This window comes from Dendrobates tinctorius, unplaced genomic scaffold (genome assembly GCF_039654945.1).
Source record: "Dendrobates tinctorius isolate UK_male_01 unplaced genomic scaffold, ASM3965494v1 ptg000170l, whole genome shotgun sequence".
NCBI classification, from domain to species: Eukaryota; Metazoa; Chordata; class Amphibia; order Anura; family Dendrobatidae; genus Dendrobates; species Dendrobates tinctorius.
This window is the reverse complement of record NW_027361837.1, coordinates 2,495,446-2,520,283: the sequence shown is the minus strand read 5'-3', so window position 1 is coordinate 2,520,283 and position 24,838 is coordinate 2,495,446. Positions and strand designations below refer to the sequence as shown.

Below are 24,838 nucleotides of genomic sequence, written 5' to 3'. Positions count from 1 at the left end.
TCGGGGATAAGGTATGGTTATCCACCAAAAATATAAGGCTCAAGGTCCCCTCTGCGAAGCTTGGACCCAAGTTTATAGGTCCCTATGTAATTACCGAAGCAGTTAACCCAGTGGCTTTTCGGTTGAGTCTTCCGCCATCTCTAAGGATCCCTAATGTTTTCCATAAGGCCCTTTTGAAACCTGTGAGGTCCTGTGGGGAGGGATCATCATCTTCCCCGACACCGGTTCTGGTAGATGGGCAGGCTGAGTACGAGGTGGAACGAATTGTCGACTCCAGGTTGGTCCGTCGCGCCCTTCAGTATTTGATACATTGGAAGGGCTACGGTCCTGAGGAACGCTCGTGGGTTCCTGCTCGATCAGTTCATGCGGATCGGTTGATCCGAGCCTTTCACGCCAAGTACCCTGAGAGACCTGGGGGTCCGGTGGCCCCCCATTGAGAGGAGGGTACTGTCATGATCCAGGACGGGATTTCGCTTTGACCCGTCCTGGTTAGACTAGGGGTTAATTGTGCTGCCTCTCTCTGGCAGCAGGAGGCTATTTAGTGCTCACTGGACCTGGGTCCGGTGTCAGTTATACTCCTGCCCTCGGCTGAGTTAAGTGACCTCTTGTATACGTGTGCCTTGTGCCTGATATCTTGCTTGTTTGTTCGGTTGTGATCTGGTTCTGTCCCTGTTACGAGTTCTGCCTGACCCTCTTGTACTGCGCTACCTCTCGTGTATGACTCTCTGCTTGTGACCCGACTTCTCTCTGCTCGTCCCCTTGGTACCACGTCGCCCTCTTGTGTATGACCTTTGGCTCTGTCTGACTACCCGTCTGTTCGTCCCTCCTGTACCTCGTTCGCCCGTACTGTGTGTGACCTCTGTTTTGCCTGACTCTGAGTTGTTGTATGGTGTCCTGTCCTATCTGAATACAGGACGCTAAGCCCCGCCCCCTTGCAGTCACATGACCATAGGTCCCGTGCACATTATTCAGTTTTAGTGTCCGCAGGTCCTTTGCCTCTTTACCTTCCAGCGCTGACTGGACCCTGACACTATTATCCTGAAGCACGCATGGTCACCTCTGCTGCACACTCCACAGGTATCTTTTAGCACTGCTTCTGTTCTCAGGATACACGCACTGGCTCTATGAGCAAGTGCAGTGCGGTGTCTCTGACAAAGGTCATGCAGTAGCCTAGCCAGTTTCCAGACCTTAATTCCATAAAAAACTTATGGAAGGAGTTAAAGCTCTGAGTTTCCAAGCGACAATCTCAAAACCTTTATGATTTAGAGATGATCTGCAAAGAGGAGTGGACCAAAATTCCTCCTGACGTGTGCACAAACCTCATCATGAACTACAAAAAAGTCTGACTGCTGTGCTTGCCAACAAGGGTTTTGCCACCAAATATTAAGTCTTGTTTGCCAGAGTAATCAAATACTTATTTATCACTGCAAAATGCAAATTAATTTATATAATTTATACAATGTGATTTTCTGTACTTTATTTTTGATATTCTATCTCTCAGTGTTAACCTACCCTTAAAATTAAAGTGTGTTCATGTCTTTGTCAGAGGGCAAACTTACAAAATCAGCAAGGGATCAAATAATTATTTCCTTCACTATATGAGCCGTACTTGGCACAATATACGTAAATCCCAGACAAAGGCAACATCTTATTCATTTAATTATCTACCCAGTTCATTGTTATATAAAATTGTGACTGAGGATGATGTCTCATTTGCATGCCAAAGGAGATCCTAATGAACTAAGAGACACCATTCATGTCCAAGGTAATGAGGCCCCTTCCATAGGGCCATAGACCAAATCCTAGCTTCTCACAAAAAGTACGCCACCGCTTATCTGGATGACATTGTGATCTTCAGCCCAGGTTAGGGAAGTCATCTGCAGAAGGTCCAAGCAGTACTGAATGCACTGAGGAAGGCAGGGTTTACCATAAACCCAAAGAGGTAACATATTTGGGCTACATAGTTGGAAGTGGCGAAATAAAGCCACAAATAGATAGGGTGGAGACAATCCAAAAGTGTCTGCAGCAGGTCTCCAAAAAGCTTCCTGGGAATTGTGGGATACTATCAATGATTTTCGCCATGAAATCTGCCCCCTGACTGATCTTCTCAGGGGCACAAAGATGTCGATGGTCAAATGGTCCTCGGAAGCTGAGATGGCATTCCAGGAGTTGAAACTCGTCCTATGAAAACAGCTGGTCTGGTCGCACCTGACTTCACTAAGGAGTTCATGCTCCAGACAGACACCACTGGGCTCTGTTTGGGAGCTGTGTTGTCCTAGGTAATAGATTGAGACAAACATCCCGTTCTATACCTGAGTAGGAAACTTTCCTCCTGTGAAAAGAACTATGCCGTTGTAGAGAAAGAGTTTTTGGCCATCAAGTGGTCAATAGACAGCCTAAGATACTACTGAGATACTACCTGTTAAGCAGAAAAATAACAAAAAATGTCTGACATACATGTGGAACTGGCACTTCAAATCAATTATACAACCACCATTCTGATGACCATTATCAACAGAAATATGAAGATATCCAGAATATATCTAAAAAAATAAATTTATTAATAATGAAAGTTAAAATAACATACAAGGAGATTAAAAAGCAGAAATCTCACAATGAGAGACGTCACCCAATTGCTATAAATAATCAATTAATTCATCAGTAAGAATATCCAAATATTACCAGGTGTATATCAGCCAATAAGCTCTTAAGCCACTATATAGATAGTAAAAACCCTCAAGGTACAAAAGACAGTTCCCATAAAAAAGAATTTTAACAGTGAATGGGGAAAGGATACTGTCAACAAAACTGGTATACAAGATATGTATTAACACTTCGTAAATAGTAAACACCGGCAGGCACAAAACAATCCCCAACCGGCAAAGCACCCGGTTTTGGGACGCCCCCGAAAGAAGCCAGCAGTGAAATGCTCGTCGGGGTGGGGAGACGCCACTCTTATTACCAGGTAGTTATATCACTCTATACACATTTGGCTGCATTCTTTTTCCCCCTTCACTGTTAAGGATGTTTTTGCTGGTTGGGGACTGTTTTGTGCCTGTGGGTGTTTACTATTTACAAAGTGTTAATATATATCTTATATACCCATCTTGTTGACAGTATCCTTTCCCCCTTCACTGTTAAGATTCTTTTTATGGGGACTGTCTTTTGTACCTTGAGGGTTTTTACTATCTATATATTGGCAATACTTATTAATAAAAATTGTATTTTTTACTAGTTGAAGAGCCCGGCGCTGCCTGGGCATAGTAACTAACTGTGGTTAGTTATAACAAATTATAATTATCCTCCATCCCATAGTCCCGTGTCCATATACCCATCATACATATCCACCATCCCATAGGTCCGTGCCCATATACCCATCATACATATCCTCCATCCCATAATCGAGTGCCCATATACCCATTACACATCCTCCATCCCATAGTCCCATGCCCATATACCCATCATACATATTCTCCATCCCATATTCCCATGCCCATATACCCATCATACATATTCGCCATCCCATAGTCGAGTGCCCATATACCCATCACACATCCTTCATCTCATAGTCCTATGCCCATATACCCATCATACATATCCTCCATCCCATAGTTCCGTGCCCATATACCCTTCATACATATCCGCCATCCCATAGTCCCTTGACCATATACCAGTCATACATATTCTCCATCCCATAGTCCAGTGCCCATATACCCATCACACATCCTCCATCCCATAGTCCCGTGCCCATATACTCATCAAACATATCCTCCATCCCATAGTCCAGTGCCCATATACATATCCACCATCCCATAGTCCCGTGCCCATATACCCGTTAAACATATCCTCCATCCCATAGTCCAGTGCCCATATACCCATCACACATCCTCCATCCCATAGTCCCGTGCCCATATACTCATCATACATATCCTCCATCCCATAGTCCAGTGCCCATATGCCCATCACACATCCTCCATCCCATAGTCAACCATTATGACATCATAATGAGCATCAGGGCTTGCAACCTATGATGACATCAGCGTCGCCATGGCAACCATTATGACATCATAATGAGGGGCGTGGCTTGATACACACACACTTTTTCCCCATTATGTAGATAGTGGCAAAATTGTTTGATGAATTGGAACGCGAGGGGTTAAAATTTCACCTCACAACATAGCCTAGGACGCTCTCGGGGTCCAGACGTGTGACTGTGCCAAATTTTCTTGCTGTAGCTGCGACGGTGCGGATGCCTATCCCGGACATACACACATACATGCATACATGTGCATAGACTAGCTGAAGAGCACGGCGCTGCCCGGGCATAGTAACTAACTGTGGTTAGTTATAGAAAATTATAATTATCCTCCATCCCATAGTCCCATGCCCATATACCCATCATACATATCCACGATCCCATAGGCCCGTGCCCATATACCCATCATACATATCTTCCGTCCCATAGTCGAGTGCCCATATACCCATCATACATATTCTCCATCCCATAGGCTGGTTTCACATTTGCGTTTTTTAGCGCTGGAAAAAAACGCATACCTGCGCATGCGTTTTTTCCCCTATATTTAACATGGGTGCGCATACCTGCGCGCTGGTAAGCGCATGTATGCGATTTTCATGCGCTGCGTTTTTTTGGGGTGTGCGTTGGTATTTTCCAGACGCAGCATGTTGCATTTTTTGGCCCTGCAAAAAAGCGCATGCGCACATATGCGCACGTTTTGCGCTAAAAATGGCCATTATAGCCTATGGATGCGCATATGTGCGCACTGGCATGCTCATGTATGCGTTTTTTTGCATATGCGTTTTTTTTTTTAACCATGGAATTTAGGGGTTTGGGTTAGAGTTAGGGTTAGTTAAGGGGTTTTAGGTTTAGGGTTATGGTCAGGGTCAGGGTTAGGGTTGGGGTTTGGGTCAGGGTTAGGGTTAAGTATGGTTTGGTTAAGGGTTAGGGTCAGGGTTAGGGTCAGGATTAGGGTTAAGTATGGTTTTGTTAAGGGTTAGGGTCAGGGTTAGGGTTAGGGTTAGGGTTAGGGTCAGGGTTAGGGTTAGGGTTAGGGTCAGGGTTAGGGTCAGGATTAGGGTTAAGTATGGTTTTGTTAAGGATTAGGGTCAGGGTTAGGGTCAGGATTAGGGTTAAGTATGGTTTTGTTAAGGGTTAAGGTCAGGGTTAGGGTTAGGGTTAGGGTCAGGGTTAGGGTTAGGGTTAGGGTCAGGGTTAGGGTTAGGGTCAGGGTTAGGGTTAAGTATGGTTTTGTTAAGGATTAGGGTCAGGGTTAGGGTCAGGATTAGGGTTAAGTATGTTTTTGTTAAGGGTTAGGGTCAGGGTTAGGGTTAGGGTTAGGGTTAGGGTCAGGGTTAGGGTCAGGATTAGGGTTAAGTATGGTTTGGTTAAGGGTTAGGGTCAGGGTTAGGGTTAGGGTTAGGGTCAGGGTTAGGGTTAAGTATGGTTTTGTTAAGGGTTAGGGTCAGGGTTAGGGTTAGGGTCAGGGTTAGGGTTAGGGTTAGGGTTAGGGTTAGGGTTAGTTAGGGTTTAGGGTTTGGGTTAGGGTTAAGTATGATTTGGTTAAGGGTTAGGGTTAGGGTTAGGGTCAGGGTTAGGGTTAGGGTTAGGGTCAGGGTTAGGGTTAGTAAAGTCATGGTTTGGGTAGTGTGAGGGGCCACCTAAAAATGTTGGAAAAAAACGCAAACGCGGTAAAAACGCACTAAAAACTCATACAAACGCATAAAAACGCTGCGTTTTTTTCATGCATGCTCATAAAAATGCTTGAAAAAAACGCAGCGGTTGTATGCTTATGTATGCGTTTTTTCAATGCGTTTTTTTGCGGGAAAAACACGCTGCAAAAAAAAGCAAGTGTGAAACTAGCCTTAGTCCCATGCCCATATACCCATCATACATATTCTCCATCCCATAGTCCCATGCCCATATACCCATCATACATATTCTCCATCCCATAGTCCCATGCCCATATACCCATCATACATATTTGCCATCCCATAGTCGAGTGTCCATATACCCATCACACATCCTTCATCTCATAGTCCCATGCCCATATACCCATCATACATATCCTCCATCCCATAGTCCCGTGCCCATATACCCATCACACATCCTCCATCCCATAGTCCCGTGCCCATATACATATCCACCATCCAATAGTCCCGTGCCCATATACCCGTCAAACATATCCTCCATCCCATAGTCCAGTGCCCATATACCCATCACACATCCTCCATCCGATAGTCCCGTTCCCATACACCCATCATACATATCCTCCATCCCATAGTCCGGTGCCCATATACTTATCACACATCCTCCGTTCCATAGTCAACCATTATGACATCATAATGAGCGGCGGCAGGGCTTGCAACCTCTGATGACATCAGCGTGAGGGGCGGGGCTTGATACGCACACACTGTTTCCCCAGTATGCAAGTAGGGGCATTATGACATCACAATGAGGGGCGGGGCTTGACGCGCACACACTTTTTCCCCCAGTATGTAGATAGGGGCAAAATTGTTTGGTGAATTGGAACGCGCGGGGTTAAAATTTCGCCTCACAACATAGCGCTCTCGGGGTCCAGACGTGTGACTGTGCCAAATTTTGCGGCTGTAGCTGCGACGGTGCGGATGCCTATCCCGGACATACACACATACATACACATACACACTTTGAGCTTTATATATTAGATATATATTCTGGATCTCTTCATATTTCTGTTGATAATGGTCATCAGAAAAGAAGGGGAAGAATACCCAGGTGACTAGGTGATTTCTAGTGCTCCAGGACTTTAGTTTTCATGTGGAGCACAGGTCTGGGAAGTTACATGGTAACACAAGATAAAGTATGCGTGCGCAGGAGCCGAGGGAGAAGGAAGAAGGAGGACATCATCGTATGAAGATGGGAGGCGCCGGACTAGACGGCAACACCCATCGGACTGGACCAAATACCGGGGTGAGTATAATCTAACTTTTTTTTTCTTATCTTTCAGGTTACATCAGGGGCTTATCTACAGCATTGCAGAATGCTGTAGATAAGCCTCTGATGGCTGTGGCCGCAGCTGATATGGCTAAAATGGGGTGACAGATCCCCTTTAAAAACCCAGAAGTTTTTCCTTCAGCACACTAAGTGTTGCAAGGAGTTAACAGCAAATTTGTTTAAAGGGCTGGGTTTTTTGTGGACAACCATAGAGTGTGTGGGATGTTGTCAACCTTATCTTCACCCCAGAGGCAGTGGGTTTCAGTGTCTGGAGAGGCTAGTAAAACATGAGCCATGGAAATTGCTAGCCCTGAATGGGCTGATCCCGCTAGAAGAAGGACTGTACTTTGTGCTACCATTTTGTTTTGTTTTGCTGTTTTTGCCCAGAGGGCTGTGTTTATATCTTCCTTCAGCTTGGTTTATGCTGCACTTAATATTCTTCAAGAGACAGTGTTCCTGTATCTAGCCTCCGTGTACAGCTGAGTGAGCTGATCTACCACAGCATGTATCATGTTGCTTACAGTGCTATGCTCTCCAGCTTTGATTATCATGTGTTTTAATGTTTAAAAATAATTTTTAACTATATCTAATAAAAGTTATTTTTTTCCAAGTATACTGATGCCTTGCACTTGTTTTATATAGTTTTTTTTCTAAAACATTTCTGTTTATTGTCATATTTACTTTGTGCCCATGATATTCATATAGGTTTATAAGGGATATAATTAGTCAAGCTATTTATTATCTCACATAAGCTTTTCAAGCATTATCCTGTGTATCAAAATACATCTGCTAATACATCTACATAAGCATCTGCTTATGTGTAGAAACTACCTCCCTAACCTTTTTCTCTTAATAAAGTGCATGGTGTCTTTATTCAAATGTGACTTCTACATTTCATTGTCTGTAGCAAAGTAAACACAGCAAGACTTTTTTTTCTTACTAGAAAATCTAACTTACAGAAATTACTTACAATGCTTAGCAGAATGTCATCAGGAACATTACGATCTATCGCACATTGTGCAAAGACTGCTGAATGACTGAAAATAACTGGTGCTTCAGATATTCCGAGGACTTCTCGAGATGTGCTAAATGAGGTATGAGACAGATCAATAATCATACCTATCCTGTTCATTTCTCTTACCACTTCCTAAAAGATAAAAAAGAGAACTTTTGTTAACATAATATATAGGGATAATGTCATCTATACAGCAGACAAAACTGTTGAGAGAGTTTATCTACCATAACTAAATGTCATTGATTTAAAGCTGGGAAACTTTGTAAAAAAAGCATACTCTTCATACTGCTGCTGTTTGTGTGGTCTCTAGAGATGAGCGAACCTTTCTAGGTTTGGTTCGATTCGCTGAACGTTTAGATGTTCACCGAATAGTTCGCAGAATGAACCCGCACCTCATTAGATTCATTGAGGCCAAACCAAACTTATACACAATACCTTAAGGAGTGATAAAAAGCTTCACAAACAGCTAAAATTAGGGGCAGACACCATGAAAAGTGGCATCAACTGACCCACAGTAGAAATTTGCAAATGGCTTAGCAGCAGTCAGCCATGGGCCATGCATGATGAATCAGGGTCTGGCCAAGCATTTACATCTTTGAATTGAAGTTTCAATGAGGACCTAGTGGTTTAAGGGAGTGGTGTAAGCCTTTCTAGCTGGGAGCCCTGATACCTCATGCAACACCTCCAATTTTTTTTCCAGCCACACTCAGATGGTATAGACATTAGTTTCTGGGAGCCCTACTTACAAACACAACTCACCAGATGGAGACCCAACTTGGAGTCTCCACATTGCAAAAAATTATTATCACACATCACTAAAGTGGCATCAATTTCGTCAGAGTAGAAACAGTATAATTGGCCTCTGACACACCTTTCATCACAGGCAACCCACCAAATGAAGACCCAACTCTACATTTCAAAAGATTATTGCCATACACCACTAAAGGGACATCAATTTCCACAGAGTAAAAATGTAGGCCTCTGACACACATGCCTTGAGGATGAGAACATTGCATGCTCCAGATGAGGTTCCTACCTGAATAAGTGCTGTGCCTCCACTTTGGATATCCTATTTCAGTTTGCCCTCCTCTCTCCTCCCTTTATTCCAATTATAGATTTCATTACAGGCCATTTACAGGATGGGACATGGTATCTTGCACCTTGGGTCTTGTTTAATCTTTTGATATGGCTGGGATGTGCTTCTTAATGTGGATCTATCCATCTAATAAATTTCCTATCCATTATCTTTGAATTGTTGGTTCGTCTACACCGCTTCTGGTCCATGTCTCTGCATACACATCACGTGTTGCCACTTATAAATATCTTTATGCTTACCTTTTTAGCGTTGGTTTCTACTGGTACTCATACATTTCCTCAGGCTGTACTTATGTATGATCATATTACCAGCTCTCTGGTTCTCTTTACTTGTATAAGCATAACTTTGCAAATACCGGTACTTTTGTTTCTCATTCTTGACCTTAGCACCTTTAGGTAGCTGGTTGATCATCTGAGTTTTATTTCCATAGCCAGTTGAGTCACCTAAGCATATGATTGGCTGAGCCACTCTTGGCCACTTCTTCTCCCCCTTAACATAACATGATCATGTCATTCAAGGCATGTTCTAAACGATTAACAGTTATCTGCTCTACAGATGTACAGCACTTGTTCATTCTTACCCCTTAGGGTTAGGGATGTTCTGTAAAAGTTAACTTTTGTATACGGACCCTGCTTTTTGCTTGTGGTTAATGGTGCTCTCACGGGGTTATCACAGCGGAGAGGAGCCAGAAGACTGCAGCATCTGATTGTTCCTTCTCCTGTGCTGAAAAGAAGCACTTCACCTTCTTTTTAAATGGTGTTAATTTATTTTGGCAGAACAGGGGTTAATCAGCCATGTTGGGAGCTTTGAGAGTCTGAGCTCTCAGCTGAGCTCGGTTAGCCATTCCTGATAATGAAAGGGGCAGAGTGCACTACATAAATAATCAATCTTAATGCAACAGCAGTGCTACATAAAGTAGTTAAACACGAAGATTATGTCAAAAAGAGAAAAAAAGGACTACTTAATAATATGCACACCAGAATCATAGAAAAACATATCAATATATATGAGAAAACAACATGGACAACATTAAAAACATCTAAAAAGGAAACACTCTCGCGGGACAATTATTGTGTCTATCTCTATGCATGTGTCCATATGGGCATATTATCAAAAATTGTTTACTGGATCTTAGACTATGTTACATCACCTGTGATCTATCACATGAATACATAGGTATCTATTTGTTCTGGTCACTCTGTTGCCATACTTTATTATGCTCTGTATCTTTTGTCAGGATCATGAATACCTAATTATATAGCACCCTGTGCATATTCTGCAGTTTATATACATCAGATAGTGATGGCAGAGATTGTTTCCTTTTAGGTTAATTTCACACTTGCGCCTTTTTGCGCAGCGTATCGAGCGCACATGAAATGCTTGTCAAAAGCGCATGCAAAGGCTTGTAAACGCTGCGTTTTTTGTAGCATTATTGAGCGCATTACGACAAAAAATTGCAGCGTTTTATGCGTTTGTAAGCGTTTTTTTCATGCGTTTGCATTTTTTCTGCTCAATGTTGTCACTTCACAGGAGAAAAAATCCTTGAAAAATTCTTGCAACACACTCCACCAACGGGACAGCAGTGGGCGTGTCTTATGGAAATTCTTTATATAGACCCTGTTTAGAGCTGAATTCTTCACATTTGCTTGCATTTGCCTTGTGAAACATGGATCTGCGCTGGAAGAGTTTTTAATTTGACTTGGATCTGGACATCAGGATGGGTCAGACTTATGCAGTTGCTTGCCATGAACAGAGGAAGAGAGAGGCAGCGAAGACGGCAGCGGCGGCATTTGTGGATACATCCCATTATTGAACTCCGGGAGAGCCGTGGAGCGTACCACACCCTCTACAGTGAGCTACAGGCAAACCCGGAGAAATTTACAGATTATACCCGGATGTCCCAACAAAGCTTTAACGATTTGCTTGGTCGGGTCCAAGAAGCCATCCGGAGACAGGACACGCAGCCCCAGCGTGCAATTACTCCTGAGGAACGGCTACTGGTTACATTACAGTACGTAGTATTGCAAAACCAATGCCTGCAGAATTTTCTTTGTTGTGACATGTACTATTACAAATCTGGCAGAATTATAGTTCTGCCATGTATTTAACAAAAAGCTGCGGGGTTTTTTTATGGCATGTAATGAACAAAAGGCTGCAGATGTATTTTTATAAACGTTATTTTTAATTTATTGTTGGTGTTTTTAAAATCCATATACAGAAGTAATATTTGTTGTTTTTTCTTTGTTTCCCAGATTTCTGGCAGCTGGGGAAACACTCTCTTCACTCCACTTCCACTACCCTATTGGAATCTCCACGTTGTCTGGAATTGTTGCGGACACCTGCTGGGCTTTGTGGAATGTTCTCTGTCCAGAATTCATGCCCCTGCCCACAGCAGAAAAGTGGTTGGAAATCGCCGCAAAATTCTGGACAGTATGCAATTTCCCCAACTGTTTGGGTGCGGTGGATGGGAAACACATCTGGATTATCAAGCCAAAAAGAACTGGATCAGAGTACAACTGTAAAAAGTACTGTTCTACAGTACTCATGGCCATTTCGGATGCAGACTGTATGTTTGTAGCAGTGGAAATTGGGGCATTTGGCCATGGGAATGACTCCCAGGACTTTAAGAACTCGGACATGGGCCGGAGATTGTATGGCAACCAAATTAATTTTCCCATGCCACGTCCTCTTCCCAACACCGAAGCTCCGCCACAGCCCTTTGTAATGGTTGGGGATGACGCATTCCAGATGTGCCAAAACATGCTCAAGCCCTACTCCAGCTGGGACTTGGACCACACAAAAAGAATTTTTAATTACAGGCTGACCAGGGCCAGAAGAACTGTTGAGTGTGCCTTTGGTATTCTTGTATCCAGATGGCGCATTCTCGGCACAGCCAATTATCTGAAACTGGAAACAGTGGATGAGGTGGTGAAGGCGTGTGTGGTTCTTCATAATTTTGTCATGGCTAGAGAGCATCCGAACTTAGATCTTGATGATGTTGCTCCTAACCCATTGCCTGAATTTACTCAGCACCCTCTCGGGTCATCATAGAATCATAGAATCATAGAATCATAGAATCGTAGAGTTGGAAGGGACCTCCTGGGCCATCTGGTCCAACCCCCTGCTCAAAGCAGGATTCGCTAAATCATCCCAGTCAGATGTCTGTCCAGCCTCTGTTTGAAGGCTTCCATTGAAGGAGAACTCACCACTTCTCGTGGCAGTCTGTTCCACTCATTGATCACTCTAACTGTCAAAAAGTTTTTTCTAATATCTAATCTGTGTCTCCTCCCATTCAGTTTCATCCCATTGCTTCTAGTCTTTCCTTGTGCAAATGAGAATAAAGTTGATCCTTCTACAATGTGACAGCCCTTTAGATATTTGTAGACAGCTATTAAGTCTCCTCTCAGTCTTCTCTTTTGCAAACTAAACATTCCCAAATCCTGCAACCTTTCCTCATAAGACAGGGTTTGCAGACCGGTCACCATTCTGGTCGCTCTTTTCTGAACTTGCTCCAGTTTGTTGATGTCTTTTTTAAAATGTGGTGCCCAAAACTGGACACAATATTCCAGATGAGGTCTGACCAAAGAGGAGTAGAGGGAAATAATGACTTCACGTGATCTAGACTGTATGCTTCTGTTAATACATCCTAGAATTGCATTTGCCTTTTTTGCTGCTGCATCACACTGTTGACTCATATTCAGTCTGTGATTTATTAGTATACCCAAGTCTTTTTCACATGTGCTGTCACTTAGCCCTATTCCTCCCATTCTATATATGCTTTTTTCATTTTTATTGCCCAGATGTAGTACTTTGCATTTCTCCCTGTTAAAAACCATTCTGTTAGTTGCTGCCCACTTCTCCAGTTTATTTAAATCTTTTTGAATCCTCTCTCTCTCTTCTCTAGTATTAGCTATCCCTCCTAGCTTTGTGTCATCAGCAAATTTAATCAGTTTACCCTCAATTCCTTCATCTAAATCGTTGATAAAGATGTTGAACAATACAGGGCCCAGGACAGAGCCCTGTGGTACCCCACTTGAGACATTCTTCCAACTGGATGTGCAGCCATTTACGACCACTCTTTGGGTCCGATCACTAAGCCAGTTATGAATCCACCTAACAGTTGCCTTGTCCATTCCATACTTAGTCATTTTTTCAATAAGGATTGTATGAGAGACTTTGTCAAATGCTTTGCTGAAGTCAAGATATACTATATCTACAGCATTTCCTTGATCCACCCAATCAGTGATACCGTCATAGAAGGAAATTAAGTTAGTCTGACATGACTTATTAGTTACAAACCCATGCTGACTCTGTTTGATCACTTCATTCTTATCCAGGTATTGACATACATGTTGTTTAAGAATTTGTTCAAAGATCTTTCCTGGTATAGAAGTCAGACTCACCGGCCTATAGTTGCCTGGGTCCACCTTCTTCCCCTTTTTGAAGATAGGAACAACATTTGCTCTTCTCCAGTCTTCTGGCACTTCTCCTGTTCTCCAAGAATTTTCAAAGATTATGGAAAGGGGTTCAAAAATTTCTTCTGCTATCTCCTTCAGTACTCTGGGGTGTAATTCATCTGGACCTGGAGACTTGAATTCATTTAGGTTAGCTAAGTGTTTCCTCACTATCTTTCTGTTTATAGATATCCTGGATTCTTCTATTCCCTTAATAGGACAGTGAATAACAGTTGGTGTTACATTTCCTTTCTGAGAGAAAACAGATGCAAAATAGGAATTTAAAAGTTCAGCCTTCTCAACATCCTGTCTTACCATTTCATCATTTTCATCCTGTAAAAATCCTATAGCATCTTTGACTTTTCTTTTACTTTTGACATATCCCCAAAATCCTTTATTATTGCTTTTGACATCTCTTGCAAGCCTCAATTCATTTTCAGCTTTAGCTAATCTGATTTGTGCCCTGCAGGTTCTGCAGACAGCATTATATTCTTCTTTAGATATGCCTCCCTCTTTCCATTTTATAAACATTTTTTTCTTCCTTTTTAGCATGTGCTTAAGTTCTGTGTTCACCCATCCTGGTTTCCTTAAATGCTTCCTATTCTTCCCTCTTTTCGGAATTGTTAACAACTGTGCTTTGAGAATTTCATTTTTCAAGATTTCCCATCCTTCCTGGACATTTTTGTCTTTAAGGATATCCAGCCATTGGATCCCTCCAATTATCTTTCTGATAATTGTCTCATCGGTTGAAGTTGGCCAAATGAGGGACCAATTTGCAGCCTACTTCATCTCAGATGCAGGTCGGGTGGAATGGCAAGATCAAATGGTGTAAAAAAATTTTCTTGTTGTTGGGTTAATAGAACAATGTTTTGATACCTGTACTGAGTGCATTGTGTCTTATTACACTCCTAATAGTATTATCAACTCGCCAGGTGTACCAGTGAAATTATGATGCTGTGTTTTGTACATCATGAATGTACTAGTACTCCTGACCAGGTGACTATATATACACACACACAAGTTGTATCACTGTCATCATCTCGACAGTGTGTTCAATTAGCAGCGACTGTGGAGAAAATACAACTAATATTTTTGTCACATGGACCAATTTAAAAAAAAAAAAAAAAATTGTTGATGCACTGGCATCCTTTACTTTTTATTACACCAAAATATGTGACTATAAATATTATTTGTACGATAACCACTGTGGCTTGAGTTTGAAAACACACTCGAGACATAATAGAGTTTATACAACTTCTACCATACCTAGGCCTGGTGTATAACGCATATTGAGTTCACAAAGTTATCACACATGGGCAAGACAATACACATATTACTTAAACTGCAGCATCTATAAAGTCTGCTTCAAATACATGGAGAGTTAAGCAACGCTGCAGGTTAAAACTCATGTATTCACCTGCCCAGGTGTGATAGTGATGATGATACAAAGTCAGGGTATTTGTGAAGTAAATATAACATTTATTTTAAGCATCAGGTCATCAGTTTATTCCACACACTTAAATAGAGTATGTTGTTAATTACTAGGTATATCTACAATCCCCTTGCCTTGTCTCAAAAATAGTTAAATGATGATGGTACAAAAAAGGCAAGGTAACAATAGATATGCCTTGCACTCAACACCATCCTTTATGCCAGGGTTTCCAAAATCTAGTCCTAAATGTCCACCAACAGATCATGTTTTAAGGATTTCCTTTTTTTGGGTCAGGTGAAGCAGTTATCACCGGAGTAATGGAATTACTTAAAATATGATTTGTTTGTTGGCCTTGAGGACTGGAGTTGGGGAACCCTGCTCGATTCAGTCTGTGCAATATTACATGACTGAAGAGACTGGTGCTGAAAATACAAGTCACATAGATTTGTTTTTTTGACACCAGATATCTCCATTACTGATGTTTCTTGTGTCAGTCTTGGACTTATGTGTTGTTCAAAAAACCAATCTATATGACTTATATTTGCCACACCAGTCTCTACATTATTCTAATATTGCACAGACTGAATCGAGCAGGGTTCCCCAAATCCAGTCCTCAGGGACCACCAACAGATCATGTTGTAAGGAATTCCATTGTTCTGTTGATAACTGCTTCACATGAGCGAAAAAAAATGGACTTCCTTACAACATTATCTATTGTTGGACCTTCAGGACTGGATTTGGGGAACCCTGCTCGATTCAGTCTGTGCAATATTAGAATAATGTAGAGACTGGTGTGGATAATACAAGTCATATAGATTGGTTTTTTTGACAACACATATCTCCAAGACTGACGCAAGAAACATGTCTCAGTAATGGAGATATCTGGTGTCAAAAACGCTAAGTGTACGGCGCAGTGTGTGTAGTTGGCGATTGACACAGTAATCAATCCAAATTTTTTGAAAACAGAATTGCACATTTATTTTTCCACAAAAAAAAAAAAAAGATTTTATTAGGAATGACGTTTGAGGGAAGATTGAGATACTTTGGGGGTGTGGAGAGATGAGGAACGGCTGGAGGTTGAGGAAGGGGTTCTAGGAGAAGGGGCAACGAAAGTACTGGGGGAAGGAAGCTCTGGAATGGACATGGAGGCAGGTTGAGACAAATTAGGAGGAGAGGGTGGATGGACAGACAAAGTTCTTTTTTTTTCTTTGGCACAGGAGTATCCTGCCTGGACCGACTTCCACCATGTGACCGCCTTACTTTGCTCGACCGCTTGGAGATGGTGGACCGTGGCGTTGACCTGTAAAAGATGGAATGTGGGTCACCACTCTGCTGCTCTGTGGTGGCGGTGCTCCTAGAAGTGGCAGTGGCGGTGCTCCTAGAAGGAGACAAAGTTGTGTCGGTGCTCATAGAAGTGGCGCAGTGGAGGTGATACAAGGAGACAAACTCGTGTCGGTGCTCAAAGAAGTGGTGGTGATCCTTGGAGACAAAGTTGTGTCAGTGCTCCTAGAAGGAGGTGATCTGAGCAGGAGAAATTCTGGCGGGACTCCTAGGAGGAGAATTGGTGGTGGTGCTCTTTGGATGAGGAGTAGTGGCGGTGCTCCTTTGATGAGGAGTGCTGGCGGTGCTCCTTTGATGAGGAGTGCTGGCGGTGCTCCTTTGATGAGGCGTGCTGGCGGTGCTCCTTTGATGAGGAGTGCTGGCGGTGCTCTTTGATGAGGAGTGCTGGCAGTGCTCCTTTGATGATGTTGACTGGTGGTGTTGGTGGCCCAATCAGGTTCTGTGGTGGCGTTGCTCCAAGCAGGTGGTGCAGTGGCGGTGGTGGTGCTCCATACAGGAGCAGCGCTTGCCATAGTGGTGGTTGTGGTGGAGGAGTGTCCAGCAGCACTTGGACTTGGGGTAGTGCAGTGGTGTCCGGCTTGCCTTGGAATGCAGGTGGCCGTACAGTGGTATGCAGCAGAAGTCAGTAGGGAGGTGTAGCGAGTCAATGGTGGCACTGTTGGAAATTACACCACTGACTGCTGCACATACCGATTCTGCTGCATAGCCTGCAAGTAAGCAGTGTTGCAGGCCTGCAACACACTCAGCTGTTGCTCAGGACTAAGGTATTCTGCCATGCCCTTTTACTAAAAAAATGGTGTGCTGGTCTGTTGAGGTCGGCCTCCAAGCGGTAAAGGCGCTGGTCGACAGAGGTGAAGCTGTTTTCTGTGTGGTTAAAACCACGTTGCATGAGTGAAAAACCGCCTTCCACTCTGTCGGACAGCAACTTGAGGCTGACATGAAAGGCCTCGCTCAAGTGCATAAACTCGGGCAAGACATTCCTTTTCAAGGCCCTCTGCCGCTGGCGGGTAGTGCCCGCATAACCAGTGACAGAGACCTGGGAAAGGGGAACACCTGCTTGACCAGCTTCCTGGTCAACAGCTGTCCGTGTTCCTAACCTGCAAGATGCTTCCTGGCTGTCGGATGGCTGGGACGGGTCTGAGGTCGTCCGATGAAGGACCGCTCCACGGACAGGTTGCAGGGTGCTGCTCCAAGTGCTGTTTAAAGAAAGGGAAAACATTACTATCATGCATTAACAAAAAGCATCATCTGTGGAATAGAAAAGCACATAGTAATAAAAAAATAATAATAATACTTACGCTCTGTTGGCAAGGACCGGTCTCAGGAAAGCCAACTCGCGATGATAGCGGTACTTTCTTCTGCGCCTTGCCACTGAACCGCTGCGAACCTGTCCCTCAGCACAAACATCAGTGTTGAAGTGGTCCTTCATCGAGTGCCAACGTGTGCGGACTTTGTTCACTGTTGGAAAAACAAAGAAAAAACGTTAGACAATGCACTGAAGGCAACAAAATTATCAGCACACACACCTGATAGAACTTTGCAAACAGTCAATGCGGCAGCACAAAATAATTCTATACACAATGCAGTCACTGTTGATCCTGAGACACTGTTATGTTTCCTGCTAGAATATATGTAGCAGCAAACACAACAGTATCATCAGGAGCAAGAGTGAAAGCAGGATCAATACTGCAGTTCAATACACAAAGCAATCACTGTTTTTCCAGAAGGCATTGGTGTGTTTGATGCAAGAATATATCTTGCCACAAACACACCTGTACCATCTGGACCAAAAATCAATGCAGCTTCAAGACAGCAGTTCAATACACAAAGCAATCACTGTTTTCCAGAAGGCATTGGTGTGTTTGATGCAAGAATATATCTTGCCACAAACACACCTGTACCATCTGGACCATAAATCAATGCAGCTTCAAGACAGCAGTTCAATACACAAAGCAATCACTGTTTTCAAGAAGGCACTGGTGTGTTTGATGCAAGAATATATCTTGCCACAAACAAACCTGTACCATCTGGACGAAAAATCAATGCAGCTTCAAGACAGCAGTTCAATACACAAAGCAATCACTGTTTTCAAGAAGGCATTGGTGTGTTTGATGCAAGAATATATCTTGCCACAAACACACCTGTACCATCAGGACCAAAAATCAATGCAGCTTCAGGACAGCAGTTCAATACACAAAGCAATCACTGTTTTCCAGAAAGCATTGGTGTGTTTGATGCAAGAATATATCTTGCCACAAACACACCTGTACCATCAGGACCAAAAATCAATGCAGATTCAAGACAGCAGTTCAATACACAAAGCAATCACTGCTTTCCAGAAGGCATTGGTGTGTTTGATGCAAGAATATATCTTGCCACAAACACACCTGTACCATCAGGACCAAAAATAAATGCAGTATCACAGAGCAGCTTTATACTTACTGAACGACCTTTTTGAAGTTGGAGAGGCGCTGTCTCAGCCATCCATCATCGCTGCGGCCACCTCTTTCCAGAGCTGCCGAGCCACCACTGTGTCTTTGTACTGCTGGTCACGGCTGTCCCACAACGGGATACGCTCCTCAACAAGGCGGATCACGTGCTCGTTGTCGATGTAAAATTCTTCGTCATCCCGTTGTGGTACCTAGAAAAAAAAATTAGAATCTTTGTAATTTTGGAGAATGAAAAAGAGAGAAAAAGAAAAAAAAATGATTACACATTTCTAGAGGCAGCAGCTAAACTTACCCAAAGGCAGCAATATTCTCACCCCACGATCAGCTTGGGCCAGTTCTTGCCGAGATGACGAATAGACCGATCCAGAAGAAGACATGCTGAAATTTAAACAAAAAATACATTAGTACATAATAAATTGAACAGGACACACACACATTATGTTGAAGAATACTCACATTTTGGCTGCTGAAGCTTGAATCCAAGGCTCTTGTCTGGTCTTCTATTCAAGGCTCTCTGTAGCTGCTCTTATCTTCAAAGCTGTAGTGGTGTGGCCCTGAAGACACCTTCTTTTATCAACGCTCCTCTCAAACAATGTTGCTTGTTTAGGGGGAGGTTTAAACAACTGTCTAGACATTGTTTACTCAAATCGCGTACACGCACAAAGCGCTGACGTGTGCACATCCAAGCGCACGTCAGTGACCCCATAGACTGTAATGCTATTTTTGGACGCACACGTGCACGCGCGATTTTTTTTAACGATGTAGGCGGAACAAAAAATGTAACATGTAGCTTACAGCGTGTCTGGGCGCACACCTGGAAAATGTGCAGCGCACACTAAACGCTGATGAGCAAGTGCAATCGCAAGACCCTGCGACCACCATGTTAGAGATAGGGGAACATTGCGCATGCGCCCGATAGCGCACGATACGCTGCGCGATAAAACGCTAGTGTGAAACCAGCCTTAGATGCTTTTAATGTTGTCCATGTTGTTTTCTAATAAATATTGATATGTTTTTCTATGATTCTGGTGGACACATTTTTACGTAGTTCTTTTTTCTATTTTTGACATGATGGTTAGTCACTCCTCTCCCCTTTATAATCTGGGTCCTAATTGAAACACATCGTCAGAGCTAGCTCATGCTGCATGGCTTGGAGGAGAGGTGTTTTGGTGGTTATATGAGAAGTTTGGAGTAGTTATCTGTGACTGTTGCATGGGTTTGTAAGTGTAATAATTCCCTTCCCTCCTCTTACTTTGGTTTTTCCTCATCCTCCACTCCCCAATGCATTCCTCTGTTATATGTGAGTGAATATTTTGCATGCCTGGTATTTTCACTTACCCTTGTTTTTGTTGCCTTGTTCATCAGGTTGGTGTACTGCGGTGTGCGGCAATGCCCCTCTTCCTTGGGTGGGGGAAGAGAACAGACAGAGGGCTGATTCAGGAGATAAGGCAAAGGTGAAGGCCTCGACATCTTCACCTTAAGTATCCCAGGAAATAGGGCGCCCTTTAGTGTTAGGTGTTATGATTGAGTCACCTTATGGATATAATGTTATTCTCGGGCTTACTGTGCGCTGCTTGACCAGGATAAAATCACCACAACATGAGAGATTTGACCATTTAATTCCCAACGCGTTTCAAAGTGTGAACCACTTCTTCTTCAGGGGATGACATATGTCATCCCCTGAAGAAGAAGTGGTTCACACTTTGAAACGCGTTGGGAATTAAATGGTCAAATCTCTCATGTTGTGGTGATTTTATCCTGGTCAAGCAGCGCACAGTAAGCCCGAGAATAACATTATATTCATAAGGATTCCTATTGGAGGTCACGCAGTGGACCTTCGGGCGTGCAGCAGGCTGACGGTGGGTTTATATGCTTATACCTCTCCTGGAAAGGGTGAGTAGACTTCTGTCATATCTATTCAATTGTCCATCAGATAAGACCCTATTGCGCTTTTCTGTTTCCTAGTTTCAGTATAATGATTGAGTCACCGTAGGAGGCAAAAACAGAAATGCTAGCTAAGTCCAGAAAACCAGAGAGGTTGGCAGCTATCGGATTGCAGACCCCTGAACCTATCAACACAACTAGCAGTAGCCGTGGGGGGTTCCTACGATGCCCTAGACCCCTCGATCACAGCCAGAGGACTAAATAGCCTAAAGACAGAAATGGAAATCTAAACTGCCCCAGAGCAGACCCCAAAGCAAAAGGCAGCCCCCCACATATAATGACAGTGAAGCAAGAAGAAAGAACACAACACAGACAGAAAGATAGACTGAGCAAAGACGGGGCCAAAGCTAACTAGATAGGAAAGGACAGGAAGGCTGCTGTCTGCAATCCGTGAAAAACCCTATGAAAATAAGAGCCAACAGACTGACAGTGAAAAAGGCCCTGAAGATGCTAGGCTTCAAAAAGACTATGTCAGTACTCAGGAATATTCTGAAGACAGAGCAACAGGCAAAAGGAGATTCAGCTCACCCCAGCAGGGAATGGCAGAATCAAGAAAAGCAGGGCAAACAAAAACAAAACACAAATGCTAAAAGGCAAAGCAGAAAACTTAGCTTTAGAGGAGCAGGAATCAGACTGGTCTCCTAGAAGTCCACAGAGAAATCACCCGCAGGGCAGAAGGGCGTCGGCAGTCGTATATCCAGTCCGTGACTCCACTCAGCCAGTCATCATCATTAGGCTCAGGTGCCTGATAATCAGGCTCATTACCTTCCTTTACCAGAATAGGGAGTTCACCAGACCTCAGTGACGAAGGGGAAAATGAACTCACAACAGTTAGGGATGGGGAAGGAGCCCCTAGTTCAGGGTCACCCAACAGCTGTGTTGTGACGGGTGCTTACCCTTTTTCCATGTCTAGATAGGCTCATCCAGACAGAGATTAGAGTTATTGCTATTACATTGTTTTTCATGGATATTCCTGTGGGTCCTTTTATTGTAACAGGTTGTTAAGGATATGGACTTAATTGAAGATATACAAAATGAACACAATACAAAATTTACGCTAACATGAATACATGTAAGAAGTAAAAATGCTGATTTTATGCCTATGTGCTAGAAATCATAAACAAGCTAAGTCAGGTCTCCCCAGCTGACAAGAAGCAAATCCAAACAAAATTAGAATAGAGTGAATGTGTATTTTTTATTAGTATAACAAAATTTAATTTTTTTTTATATATAAAAAGCTTAAATAAGACAGGGCAAGGAAAGCCTCCAATAGAGGGGAGGCGGCACCACCAACAATTGCCAAAAGGTGTTAATACAAATGGGGAGGTAGAAGAAATGGATGGGTCATTGGTTTTATGCAATTAGAAAGCCAAAAAGGAGGAAATTGAAAAAAGAGAGTTAGGACAATACCAATATTAGCAGTGATATTCTCTATAATTAATGGCCCTAAATGGAGCATTCTTATTTGAAAATATACAGTCCTTTCATGAGCTCTGCAGATTATGTACAAAGAAAAACAGGGTAGGGTGGATGGGACCATATCTGTATTGATGCTGGAGTTTTCACTGGATGAATTCCTGATTAGGGTAGTCCTGATTAAAAATACAGATCCATGCAGTCCTTACATAGGCTTTGCAGTGTATATATACCAGAAGACATATCCCTACAGAGGGATTCCCTGTTAGACCTGTGGCTTGAAATGACCCCTCAGCATAACTCAAATCAATGCTGGACTAAGTGTCCATATATTACCTAACCAAGGAAAGGTGACAAGGCAGAATGCTGTCCATCACACTCATTCTTTTCTTCTACCTCCCCATTGTATTAACAACTTTTGGTAATTATCGGTGGCGCCTCCCCTCTATTGGAGACATTTCTTGTCCTGTCTTTTGTAAGTGTTTTTATATAAAAAAATAAAAATTTTGTTATACTAATACAAAATACACATTAATTCTATTTTAATTTTGTTTGGATTTGCTTTTTCTCAGCTGGGCTGACCCTCTACCTGACTTAGCTTGTTTATGTATTTTGAAGAGTGCCCAACACTTATGAACCTTTTAGACTTATGAGAATGAGTGCTAGAAATCATACCTGTTAGTAGTTTTAGAACACTTATGTGGACTTTGATATGATAGCGTGTCCACTTTTGCTAATAATGAATGAAGTAATGCTTAGGAGAAAAACAGAATAATAAAAGCTAATGAATATTGATTAAACCCCTCCTGAGGGAGGAAAAAGTAGATTTTACCAATGATCAATATAAGTAATAACCTTTATAAGGATTTGCTATTTCCTCAATAAATCAGATTTTCTGCTCATGACTATGTACTCAATCTTAAGTAGTCTTTCTTCGTGTACATGTAAATCTCACTGATATGTAATTTGGCATCAGACAATTAAGATGATCACAAAGTTTTAGTGTGACTCTAACAGTTGGCGCCCAATGTGGGGCCAGGATGAGGAGTCCAGACGACTGCAGCCACACCAGACTTCTTCCCGGGACAAACCACACCTGAGGGCCAGTAATCGCGCACCTCCAAAAAGGTAGGAAAATACATAATCTTGCCTCTATACAGGGAAAGAGATAACCAGCTGTCATCTCTGGACAATAATTGACAGCAATTAACTCTTGACTCTTTGAACATGTTAAATTATTGTCTTTAATTGTCTGTTTATCTGTCTGTGTTGTTTAAATAAGCGAGAGGGGTTTCCAGTGATAACATATTGCAGAGGGCAGGTAAACGGGAGTAATACACAAATTACATTGAGTAATCACTTTGATTCCAGCCTCTAGCATGGCTGATGGTCTCAGGTGCGTTCATGTGCAGAGATGCCCACCTCATGGTCCACGTCCAGGGTCCAGTCCCCCGAACAATGTAAAACAATTCCGAGTGTGGTGATTGTTAAGTTCCTCCCTGCTTACACTAAGCTGTTAAAACCAGTAAAAAAAAAATTCATCCTCACCGAATCAAAGATCAGAACCCCAGTTGCCTTGGCAATAAACATATTAACTAAATTTTATTACTGACGCCCAGCGAGGGTCAGAGTCTCTGCTGCAGTAATAATAAAAAGTGTAGCCGGTTTGTCTTAAAGTATTACCTATTTCACGACTGGCCATCTTGGTCAGATGACATGCCCTCATTGCATTCAAGCATTTGAACTTAGTATCTCACAGGAAAGTTGGCATTTTACCAGAGTAGTAGAGACACCTCTTGCTAGAATTCACACAGGGTATACAGATTTTTCCATTGCAGGAATTGAAAGTGTTTAGATTAAACATACTTGCAAGGCTAACCGTTCCCAATCTGGAAGTCACATTATTGCAAGACATAGAGGACAGGAGGCTATATAACCCCACACACGTAGCACACTTCAGGTGTAGCAGAAATTACAGCAATCCAGAGGCAAATGTGGGTCGCCCCACGCTTCACCCAGGGCTGTGGGGTACTCGGTACCGGGCCGGTGCAAGGGGGATGATGTGTCACAGCAGCGGTGACCCGGTCCGTGGCCCTGGGCCCCATTATCAATGACGGTGATGTTAATGGTGTTAGAGTTTATTAGAATAGTTCGTGACGCCACCCGTGGTACTTGGCAAGTATGGTGTTAGGCCAACGCTGCATGCAGATCCGCTGGGACTGATGGTGTGGTGCAGCAGAGATGGTATAGCTCCCCACAGGTGGAGCTGTAGTCCCAGGACAGTGTAGGTGCAATGGATGAGGAGAGACGCAGGATGGTATGGATGTTGTTACCCAGGTGTAGCGGTGCGGGAATAACTGGAGGACGCCAGAGTATGCGGTTCCAAAGCTTTTATCACTGTTTGCAGTTCACACAACTGCTTGCCTCCGTAATGTGTTCTCCAGGTCAGGGCTCCAGCCAACCTCCAGGAAGGATAGGATTCTCCCTTCCACACTCCGCCAATATGTACCTTCACTGAACGACTCCTCCAATGCGCCTTTAGGTGTGAAGCACTCCAGTACTTAGTTACCCTGGAATGCCTCTCTCTAGGTGTTCCTAGTCTTTACTTGTATGACAGACAGCTGTAGCCTGCTTCGGGGAACTCTAGCTCCAGAGTCCCGGCTCTCTATCCGTTTCGCTGTTGTGTCCCAAGTCTATGG

General features: G+C 43.0%; 1 protein-coding gene across 2 annotated transcripts in view; it reads right to left on the bottom strand.

The window, feature by feature from the left end:
- Positions 1–24,838, bottom strand: part of LOC141053741 (dipeptidase 2-like) — a 682,167-nt gene that overhangs the window by 204,697 nt on the left and 452,632 nt on the right. For both annotated transcript variants that reach the window (XM_073550795.1, XM_073550796.1), the window contains one exon: positions 7,962–8,138. In XM_073550795.1, the coding sequence (XP_073406896.1) occupies positions 7,962–8,138 (177 nt within the window). The remainder of the gene's footprint in view (positions 1–7,961; positions 8,139–24,838) is intronic.